Source organism: Nycticebus coucang, chromosome X, assembly GCF_027406575.1.
Source record: "Nycticebus coucang isolate mNycCou1 chromosome X, mNycCou1.pri, whole genome shotgun sequence".
In the NCBI taxonomy this organism is placed as follows: domain Eukaryota; kingdom Metazoa; phylum Chordata; class Mammalia; order Primates; family Lorisidae; genus Nycticebus; species Nycticebus coucang.
In genome coordinates, this window is record NC_069804.1 from 88,533,349 (window position 1) to 88,544,993 (window position 11,645).

Sequence of the window (11,645 nt, forward strand, 5' to 3'; positions counted from 1 at the left end):
AATATGGACCCTACATTTTACATTATCTGTGTCCCCTACAATTGGAAGATGACTTGCATCTATGTTTCCTACTACTGGCAACACATCAGATTATGTCTGAGTGTGCCTACTATGTGCTGCTCTTGGCTTTGCAGATTCCATCTGAGCTAAGAAGGTACACTAGTACCAACCCGCGATGTTCCAAACAGAGAATTCATATTGTTCCAAGAAGTGAGCTCATGGGAGCCCCGGGCAGGACCTAGAATTGCAGTAACTGAATTGAGGGGAATGTGTTTTCTTATCTCATGGTGACTTTGGGTTCGAACTCACCACAAGACGCAGGATCACCAGCAGGAGGGGCTGCAAAGGCAGGGGTTGTTGGAGAGTGGCACGAGGCTCCTCAGCTTCTCTGAGGGAGCATGGGAAGACAGCCAGCACCGCTGCCGCTGAAGAAAACTGCAAGTAACCACGCTGTTTAATAGGTGAGCAAGACGCTGAGTGCCAGGGCCCAAGAGGAGCCCCGGAGTTCAGGTGCGCGGCACAGGTGCAGTGACGCAGCACAAACCTGGCACTTGCTCCCTAGATCTTCTCTACGCTGCGGGTTCCCGCCCCAAGTGCTGCTTTTCCTAACAGAGTATCTCGGAGCAGGGCACAAGACAGAGCGAGAAAACACCTGTTTACAACAAGAAAAGAGGTGGGGAGAAGCCTCCCACCAGGCTTCCAATGGCTTCTACTGGAGCTTGTTCTCCAGAGAGCCTTGTAAAAGCGCGCCCAGAAAGGCAATGAAGATCATTTTTCATTTTTGATCACTTTCTATTTTTCGCTCCCCCCTCCTTTTCCTAAGCTGTAACGTCCCCATAAAAGCCTTCTTTCCTCCGTGGGATTCTCCACTCCTTCCAGACCCCTTAAGGCCCCAGCCTTAGTGTCTGCAGGGACCACCACCACTCCCCAATCCCAAATTTTGCAACTGCATTTTCTCTGGGATTTTTCCCTTCCTCAGCCCCTTGAGAACCTATACAGGTAGGGAGTGGGACTGGGGGTGCAGCAGAACAAAGAAACTAGGGAGCCCTTGTCCTGGGTCAGACATCCCTTCCACCACCTCCGACTAGCTGAGAAAAGAGAGGGAATCACAAGCGCGGGAACAACACCCCGTCCCCCGCCCAGGTGTCAGAACACTTTCCAAAGTCTAGCAATCCGAGGACAAGTAGGAGGTGGGCACAGTCCCACGCAGCAGACAGACAGACCCCCATGGAACAGGCCTGAGGCTGTAGGCGCCAACAGCCTCGCGGCACTGGGCTCGGTTACTTCATCAGCAGTTTCGGAAAAACCTGCCAAAAGCAGTTATGCCTCATTGCAATGTGTAGCTTTTTCCTGCCTTTTTTTTTTTTTTTTCATAATAAAAAAGGGAGTGAAGCTCGCTCATTCTCTCCCCCTCCACCCCTCCTCCCTCAAAAAGAGCCAAATGGATGCAAGAAGGAAAAACACACACACACCAACCTCGGAGGGGATGCCAGTGAGGTGTGGCTTGTATCTAAATAGCCAATATGTCAAAGTAAGGGGAGTGGGTATGTATATAAAGTGCCTTTTGAGTCTGATAGCTTGGCGAACCAGCTGTGAAAGGCCGGGGGAGACGGATGCTGAGGGGAAGCGGCACTCTGACTGAGAGCGAGGTCAGAAGCGCACTGCCCCACGCTCTCTGCCACTGAGAAGTTCCTTGGACGCGAACAGATGTCGACTGCAGTTCTGCAGAGTGCGGCGCGAATGAGCTAGCGAGCCAGAGCCGCCAAATCGCTGGCGCCCTCCGCGGGGAGAAGCAGTTCCAGCCCCGTGGCCACTGCTTGGCCCGCGCGCGCCCTGCAAAGCCTGCACCACCGTCGCCCTGCCATGGCGGAGGTGGGGGGGGTCTTTGCCTCCTTGGACTGGGATCTTCACGGCTTCTCCTCATGTCTGGGGAACGTGCCCTTAGCTAATTCCCCACGTTTCCTGAATGAACGCCTGGGCCAGATTGAGGGAAAGCTGCAGCGTGGCACGCCCACAGACTTCGCCCACCTGAAGGGAATCCTGCGGCGCCGCCAGCTCTACTGCCGCACCGGCTTCCACCTAGAGATCTTCCCCAACGGCACTGTGCACGGCACCCGCCACGACCACAGCCGCTTTGGTGAGGATGCGGGCGGGAGGGGCGGGAAGTGGGCAGACAGCTCACTGGGGAGTGGGACAGTTAGTGGCTCCGGAGTGGAGCCCGCGGACCTCTCCCAGCTTGGTGCCATCCTGCCCATCGAGGCGGGACATGATGGTGCGGACATGAGCTGCGCGGCGTCAAGGCGCCCAACACCATAGGACGCTCTTGGAAGGAGAGGAGTTGCCTTGTGATGGGGCCTTTTCTTACTGCTCTACACCCTCTCTCCTCTGGGCTAGTTATGAGAACTGGACTCTGAGTCTTGGACCAAAGCAGGTGGAGCTGAAAGAGGGGTTGGGAGCTCTCTCCTAGGAGGCAGGGCACCGTGGCTTTATCGTGGGCCTGAACCACCAGCTGATTGCCTGGAGCCGGAGCCTGCAAGGGCCAGCAGAATGTTGGGCAGGATTTTGGCCCAATGGGGACTGGCTGCCATAGCACCTGTCTGCCTCAGGGGTCTCTCTGCTTAGGGAAGGAGCCAATCCAGGCAGCACAGCACGAGCTTCCTAGGTATCAGGAAATCTAGAAAACCTCAGGGTGTCCACCATGTAAGGGCAGAAGTCCTCGGAGAGCTTTTGCCTGGAGCTACCGCTGGACTCTTTGCCCACTTCCAGCCCCAGAAACAGGTGTCTCCTAGGCCTGAGACAGGAAACGTCCAACCTCCATCCAAGATTGTCTCTACCTGCCTGCCACTATGCCAATTGCTGCCTGTCTCACACACAGAACTAATTACACAATTAATATAAGGCTTGATCTGGACAGAGGTAATTCCAATTCTAAGCAAACTGTGATCACTCTTTAATAATTTCCCATTTTCATTTTCAATTTCCTATTCTCTACTGAGCCATCATGCAGGTTTTGTGACAGATACACTTCTTCCTCCCCACCCCCAATCCTCCAAAGCCCTCTGCTTCCTCCCCAGAGCTCTGTAATCTAAGAAGGACATCTTCTACCCCTAAGCCAGTAAAAGGCTCTGTCTACCCTTAAGCATGACATGGTCCCCTTCTTTGTCCCACCACCCCTGAACCTATTCATCCTCCTATTCTCCATCCCTTGCTAGAGCTGCATCTGGAGTGCACAGTAAAAAGAGGTCATAGGGGCCAGTTCCTAGGTAAGGCCAAGTCTAGAAAACAACTTAGGGCCAGCGTTAGTCTTCATTACCGGGAGCAGTCAGGAACCCTAATGAATTCTGTGTCATCTTGGAAAAATATACTCAATAGAACTGGAGTACAGTAAGTTCAGATGGGTAATGGAATCTGTATAAATCTGTAGTAGGACTACAAAAATAAATCTGGGTACAGGTATCTGTATAAATCTGTAGTAGGTCCTCAAAAGGTGATAAGGTGGGGTGAGAGGAGAGGAAATATTAACTTGGCTCCTTTCCCTTCCATTCTTTGTGATTTTGCAGTCCCCTTTTGTTCCTCTTCCTAAGGAGTAGGACTCTCACACTGGCTTCAGAGGCATTCCAAAATGGCCTAAAGATACTGGGTAGCTCATTGCTGATACATAGAAGAAAACTCGTGAAATAATGGAGAAATGTGGGGTAGGGACAGTGAAGGTGGAGAAACTATGAACACAGCTCCCAGTGGCTACAAGTGTTTGTCTGACTATGCCTCAACTGAGCCCCAAAACCTACAAGGTCAACATAAAATCAGTAATGGGCTCTTTGGGTAAGTGGTCTTTAATTACCTCTCTAAAGATACAACTTGATTTCTTTTCATCTCTCAGGCCTACTAAGGGTGTTAAGTTTAAGGAGAAACCAAAGGACATAAAACTGGCAGGAGGAAGGGATATTTTCACTGCTGCTTCAGTGCCTGCTTCATTTTGGGTTTTGCCTTAAACATACATACTCACACTGCTCAAGACCATATCTGCATCACATTTTTCCTTTCTTCTTTCTCTGACTTCTTGGTAATTCCCTGTATTTCCTGTAAAAGAGAAGGCAACTGGTCAAAATTATCTCTTTGTAACCTCCTCTGCCAACTTTCAAACAAACTTACACTTCTCAGTTTAGTTTTTGGCACAGAAAGAGGTGGCATTTGAGTTTGCTAACTTTCTCCTCCCTCCACATTTGAGTTAATCAGCTAGGGTATTCAATAAATTGAAACTTTAGCATTCCATAAGTGCTTTAGCAGTCAACATTCCAGCAGGGTAAAGTAGGCCAGACTTAAGATATAAAATATTATAGATTTCTGCTTGGGGGGAGGAGGTAGTCTCCAAAGACCATGTAAAGTAAATAGCTATTTGTTGTAATTGGAGAGCAGGGCCCCTGAGGATTACCTTGGAATCCATGTATTCATAACAAGTCAGGCTGAGCCCAAGAGCAGTCCTGACTCCAAATAATAACCTGTTGGCATAGCATATGCTCCCCCCTCTCCATCTTCAGTCAATATCCAGAAGTATTTCAATCCTGCCTCGCTGGATTGGCATTTACATGAAGGATCCTGACATTCCTTAGGATGACATCCTGTGGACTGGCAGAGCAGAGCTTGGGAGTCAGACTGAAGGAGAGGCCTCCCACCAGATGGGATGTAGCGACTTATACAGCTGCTTAGGTTTTTTTGTTTTTGTTGTTGTTGTTGTTTTTTTAGACAGAGCCTCAAGCTGTCACCCTGGGTAGAGTGCTGTGGCATCACAGTTTACAGCAACCTCCAACTCCTGGGCTCAAGCGATTCTCTTGCCTCCACCTCCCAAGTAGCTGGGACTATAGGCGCCAGCCACAACGGCCGGCTATTTTTTGGTTGCAGTCATCATTGTTGTTTGGTGGCCCGGGCTGGATTTGAACCCACCAGCTCAGGTGTATGTGGCTGGCGCCTTAGCTGCTTGAGCCACAGGCACCGAGCCAGCTGCTTTGGTTTTTGAATAATAGGCAAGATACCAAAGCAGCACTGTTTTGGCCCTGAAGGTCTGAAAGGATGGCTAAGGGAGAAACTTGTAAAACAAGTTTAAATGATACATTAGCCAATCATGGAGCTAGGTTCTGAAGCCATGAGGCTCAAGACAGGTCAGTTGTGATTGAAGCCCTAGAGAGGGAGGTGTAAGAAGAGAAGAGTCTGGAAATTGTTAAGAAAAGGCCAGAGCCTAGAGTGGACAGGTCAAGATGAAGCAGAGTAGAGGGAGATCCTGGGCCTTGAAGGAGTGAGAGTACTGAGGACAAACTTAATACTTGGCCTCAACAGTATGCTGGTAACACCCCTATCCAGCTGTATCTGGGAAAATATGAATTATTTTCTCTTCCCATTCATGCTGGCTAGGATTCAGGAGAAGGTTTAGGAATATCTGTTCCATCATCATGTGCCACTGGGTTCCCACAGTTTGAATCCAGCAAATAGGAAAGTCGGCAAAGGGAAATTATGCCCAATGACAGCTAGGCAGAGATAATTCCAGCTGTTGGAGACCCCTGTTGCTAGACACAACCCAAATGACTTGCTGTATGATCTGTCCTTTGGCATCAAGGTTAACAGAAAGTTGGAGAAAAACTGTGGTGACTCAAGTGGCCACACCTCTTTGGTTTCTTCATTTGTTCTACACTGGGTTTTGGGTGGTGAGATCACAAGCTGCTCTTGGTACTTAATGAGCTTGGGGTGGTCAGATACCTGAGATACTTAGAAAATAAGGGAACTAAGACTTGAAGCTCCAGCATAATATGCCTGAACAAGGCAAGAAACTGAAGGTTCCTGTGGGTTGGTGTCCCTCAGAGTTTAGTAGCCAGAACTGTATCATGACTTTTTTTTTAGTTTATTTGCCATACTGGCCAGTCTTCTTTGAACATGCTCCTGGTTTGTTTGATTGTTTGTTTTATCATATTCCTGTCTAAGCACAGTAGAACTAAACACAATATCTCAGTGTGGTCTAACCAAGACAGAGCAAATTGAGCCAGTCCCCTCCTTTATGCTAGTTACTAATCTCTATCAATACAGCCTTGAATCACACTAGCTTTTTTCTCTTTTTTCTACTTTTTTACACTAGCTTGTTAATGATTTTTAATTTTATATTACCTGTTTTACATAAGCTTTTTAATAATACTGATAATCACCCATCGTACTGAGCTTACCTTGTTCTATCAAATCTCTTAAGCTATTGTTGTGTGTGTTTTGCTAAGCCACATCTCTCCATTGCAGAAATGCACAGACCTACATATAATTAAAATGCACAGGAACACAAAATAGCAATACATGTTTTCAAGGAAATGTACACAGCCTAAAGTAGAGAAGTAAATGGGAACAGGGTACAGAGATAAAAAAAAAAATAGGTAACTGAAAAGCCCTTGCGTAGACAATTATGATAATAGGCCATGAACTAAGGCAGCAGTTCTCAACCTGTGGGTCACAACCCCTTTGGGATTCAAACGACTCTTTCACCAGGGTCACCTAAATACATCCTGCATATCAGATACTTACATTATGATTCATAACAATAGCAAAATTACAGTTATGAAGTAGCAATGAAAATAATTTTATGATTGGAGGTCCACAACACAAGGAACTGTATTAAAGGGTCACAGCATTAGGAATGTTGAGAACCACTGAACTAAGGGATATGGTTAACCACCAGCATTGAGCATATTTTATTTATTCTCTTGAAATCTCTCTGTATCTCAATTGTGTCCTCCTTCTTAGCTATGTGTCTCCTGGAACTAAGGTAAGCAGTCCTTCTATGTCCTCTTTTCATGTCATTTAGCAAAATATTAAATAGAGCAGAATCTTATATGGTACAACAGAAGATTTAGGTCCATTAAGTCAGTGTCTGATAACCCCTGCTTGGCACTAGGTATTTTGCCTTCCCCTCCTACCATCTCGTATCAATGTCTTTTCACCTCTTCTCTTTGTACGATATGAGTTAGTAACAACCAGACTAACAATAAAATTTGGAAGACTTCAAAGACAGGCCAAAGGCCAAACCCTGAGTGCTCTACATAATGGCAGCAGAACTTTAAATCCTTCCAATAGACCTGGGTGGGCTATGGAAACATGTACTTCCACCAAAAATGCTGCACCTGAAAACCAGCCCATAGCTCAAGTTACTGGGGTTCCACAGAGGACTTCTCAGTAGAGTTTTGGGGGGGGGTTTGTTTGTTTGTTTTTTATTGTTTGTTTTTGTTTTGTTTTCTTGAGACAGAGTCTCACTTTGTCACCCTCAGTATAGTCCCATGGCATCACAGCTCACAGCAACCTCAAACTCTTCGACTCAAGCAATCCTCTTGCCTCAGCCTTCCAAATAGCTAGAACTACAGGCACCTACCACAATGCCCAGCTATTTTTTTTTTTTTTTAAAGATAAGGTCTCACTCTAGCTTAGGCTGATCTCAAACTCTTGTGAGCTCAGGCAATCCACCTTCCTTGGCCTCCCAGAGTGCTAGGATTACAAGCATGAGCCATGGCACCTGGCTCTCAGTAGAGTTTTGAACATGATTTCACAATTAACCTCTTAAAATTTTCTATCTTTAAGAAATTAGTTCCATTCCCTATGTAGATTACATAAAATATTATTACCCTTAAGAATTGCTTTTTTTTTTTTTTTTTGATAAAAAAGGACAGCCAGATAAGAGCTCATTTCATACCTTTGGCTGTCTCAAACAATCTTGTATCAAATTTTTGTTCTGTGTATTGAAAACATTGCTAGAGACAGGAAAATCAAAGAGGAATCTAGTTGAATATTACATCTGTGTCCACATTACTATCTCAGGACAAACTATAGTCTTCAGGATCACCAGGATTTTAGCTCTGGACCCTCTTAATAGTTGATTTATTTTCTTCTTTTTCCTCCTGCTGCTGTTGGGTAAATTAAAACATTCTCAAATGTTCATCTCTAACCTTGTCAGCTAAAAGGACATTTCTGAATTTCTTTTCATCTTAAATTTGTAACTTTTTTTATTTTATTTTTTTTATTGAATCATAACTGTATACATTGATATGATCATGGGGCATCATACACTCGCTTCATAGACCATTTGACACATTTTTATCACAATGGTTAACATACCTGTGGTGCATCTTACAGGGGTATTTGCAAAACTTGGTAAATGTAGAATGTAAATGTTTTGGCACAGTAAATTTGTAACATTTTGAATCAGTGTTGAGTCCAATACCACTTGCCAACTCTTCACCATAGATAACTTAAAATTCTCAAGAGAGAAGGGGAAAAAGACAGGCTTGTCATCTTGGGGTTGTACTAACTGAGAACACATTTTAGGAGAAACATCTCATGAGGCCGAGTTTTGCCTCATGCCATAAACAGGGGAACAAACATAGTGGCCTGTGTGGCCTTTGTTAGAGTCAGCTACAGGCAGTTGACAGCCTCATGTGGCTTTAAGGATATGGGAGCTTGATAGGGTGCAATAAAAGTTCAGCTTAGAGGCCAGCAAGGTAACAACTATGAACTCTAGGGAAGAGGGAAGTGACTTTGGTAAAGGTACAGAAACTTGACCTCAATCTTGCATTTAGAAAGCTGCCTTCCTATTTCTTGATATGACTGGTATTTGAAAGAAATATCACCTTGTATTTATACAGTTTTGTAGCCAAAGCCTTCTCATAGTCTCTTCCTCACAGTATAACTGAGAGTATTGAGCAGAGACAGAGATGGTTCTCCCATTTTACATAAGGAGAAGCTGAAGCCCAGAGTGACTGAGCTCCCTTTCTGTCTGAGTTACATTCTTGCTTTATAAGATGGTTTTGTCAGGCAATTTACCAAAGGCACACAGGGCTAGCCTGCAGTTGGGAACAAATGACTGGTAACTCATGTCATCTGAACAGTTTTCTCCTAACTGAATGTCAGCAATGGGAATGGTGTTCACTTTTTTGCCCTAGGAATCCTGGAGTTTATCAGCCTGGCTGTGGGGCTGATCAGCATCCGGGGAGTGGACTCTGGCCTGTACTTAGGAATGAATGAGCGAGGAGAACTATATGGGTCGGTAAGTTTAAAGTTTTCTTTTCATTGGAGGCTATTACCACCAGTATTTGGACAATGTAAGGCAAACCATAAAAACATTTATCTAGCATTTGAAAGCACTTTTGTCAGCAGTAAAGGATTAGAGTCTTCTAATTACTTCTAGGGTGCTTAGGGTCTTGCTATATACATAGGTCACCATGAAAGTTTTGAAACTACGTTATGGTCCATTATTTCACTTTCAAGAAATACAGTCAACAGTGTCTTTGCTGATTCACCTGTGAAAGTTTCAACTTGCTTGGTTTATCAGTGTTGCTGGTAAGGCTGTATTTGCTTCTGTCTGTGCAGATTTTATGTTTCTTGATTTTTGTGTGTCTCAAAACTTATGTGATCACCCTAAATAACACCTTCACTCATTCAGCCCTCATCAAAACATTAGCTTTCTGTGATACATTTGCTTTTGTCTTTTCCATTAGACAGCCAGCTAGTCTGGATGATAACAGTAAATTGTGCTTATTTATCAATTAGATGGTCAGGGTTTGGGGCATTAACCATCTCAAGGAGTACATCTGAATTTTAATGAATGCCTAGATGAGGAGTAGACTAACAGGTACAAAAATAGTCAGTGGAAAATCTGGCTTTCAAATTGAGGATTCTGAAGTTAACAGCACAGTCCCTTATTTCCAGATTGCTTCAGCTCAGTCCCAAAGGCCAAATGAAACAAACAAGTAAAGAATGAAGGTTCCAGGGTCTGGTAAAAGCCTCAAGTCCCCAGTTAGGACTGGGTTGGCTGCAGCTCATTTTCTCTATTCTAGAAGCTAGCCCAGAGGTAAGGAATAGTAGGTGATTTTCTGACCTTAACCCTTTAGGGGGATCCCAACTCTTGGCTATGGCTTTTGAGTCATACTGCATACCCCATGAAATCAGAACACTTTTTCCCTGACACCTAAGAGATAGACCTGTCCCCAGCACTTGGTATCAGCAACCATAGCAAGTAGTATGGCAGCTGGATCAAGTGTGAGAAGGGACAGAGGCAAGAGACTCTGGAGCTGCTAGCTTTGAGTAGCCAGATTGGAGGAGCTTTCCAAGGAGATCTTTTCTGAGCTTCTCAAATGACAGACCTGTGATCCTCCATTAGGAGAGATCACAGCTCTCATGGAGCTTTATACCGACCCAAGGCCTTTGCCTATCAGTTGAGATGGTTGACTATAATCTCAATGGATTTAAACGTCATTAGCCCTAAGTAGGGAGAAAACTCAGTGAGTGCCAGCTGGGCACTGGGAGGCTGTAGAAGCAATTCTTGGGCTTAAAGAGCCAGGTGAGGCCATCTTCTCCAATTTCCTCCCTTCAAGAAAGATCTCACTTAAAACACTTTTTGTGTAGCTCTTGAAAGAGAATGAAGGAGATACAGATAGGAGTTTTTTGTGCTATTTGGAAAAAGATACTTCATTAATATGAGGAGGTAGGACTGAAATTTTTTAACATCAATGTGCTATTGCTATTTCAGGGTTTCTCCACCAACAAGTTAGGATGGGAGAAATAGTTCTATAATGGGATCTGCTTTGTTTTCTCACCCTCACAGAAGAAACTCACACGTGAATGTGTTTTCCGGGAACAGTTTGAAGAAAATTGGTACAACACCTATGCCTCAACCTTGTACAAACACTCGGACTCAGAAAGGCAGTATTATGTGGCCCTGAATAAAGATGGCTCACCCCGAGAGGGATACAGGACTAAACGATACCAGAAATTCACTCACTTTTTACCCAGGCCAGTAGAACCTTCGAAGTTGCCCTTCGTGTCCAGGGACCTCTTCCACCATAGGTAATAGACCTCTGATGTAACCTCTGTGACCCATGGACTCTGGGGTCATAGTTGCCTCTGCAAGCACTATATTGATAGCGTTTTGATCCTTCCATTCTATCAATCTAGATAACAGAGAAATGCTTACTGTTCATCTCAACCCAGCTGTTCTCTTGTTCAAAGTGTATATCAAGGTTGGGTTATTTGGGGGACCGATATGGGGGAGATATGGGATCAAGGGAATCTTGTAAATACTTTTTCTTTTTTCATGTTCTTTTCCTTAAGAAGGCATGACAAAGAATGGGGGCCCCTTCCAAGACCCAGAGGTGTCTTGCCAAACAATCTACCCAAATACCTTGACAATGGGTATAAATGAAAGACCAAGGAATCTTCCATAGATGCTACTTACAGAGCTTTGGAAAAGTCTCATTAAGAAAATCCTTGGTCACACTGTCATGTTAGTACCATGTGCTAGTGCCTATGGCTCAAAGGAGTAGGGCACCGGCCCCATATGCTGGAGGTGGTGGGTTCAAACCCAGCCCCGGCCAAAAAAAAAACTGCAAAAAAAAGAAAATCCTTGGGAGGCTCTGTGCCTGTAGCTCAAGCAGCTAAGGTGCCAGCCACATACACCAGAGCTGGCGGGTTCTAATCCAGCCCAGGCCTGCCAAACAATGACAACTATAACCAAAAAATATCCAGGTGTTGTGGCAGGTGCCTGTAGTCCCAGGAGGCTGGGAGGCTGAGGCAAGAGAATTGTTGAAGCCCAAGAGTTGTAGGTTGCTGTGAGCTGTGACACTATGGCACTC

The 11,645-nt window shown here is 45.1% G+C and overlaps 1 protein-coding gene across 1 annotated transcript; it reads left to right on the top strand.

Annotated features, from left to right (window-relative positions):
• The first annotated feature begins 1,608 nt into the window (after positions 1 to 1,608).
• On the top strand, positions 1,609 to 11,227 carry FGF16 (fibroblast growth factor 16). Its single transcript, XM_053580478.1, has 3 exons — positions 1,609 to 2,137; positions 8,958 to 9,061; positions 10,619 to 11,227. Exons 1-3 carry the CDS (start codon positions 1,864 to 1,866, stop codon positions 10,862 to 10,864), a joined length of 624 nt encoding a protein of 207 aa, XP_053436453.1. The 5' UTR covers positions 1,609 to 1,863; the 3' UTR covers positions 10,865 to 11,227.
• The last annotated feature ends 418 nt before the right edge of the window (positions 11,228 to 11,645 follow it).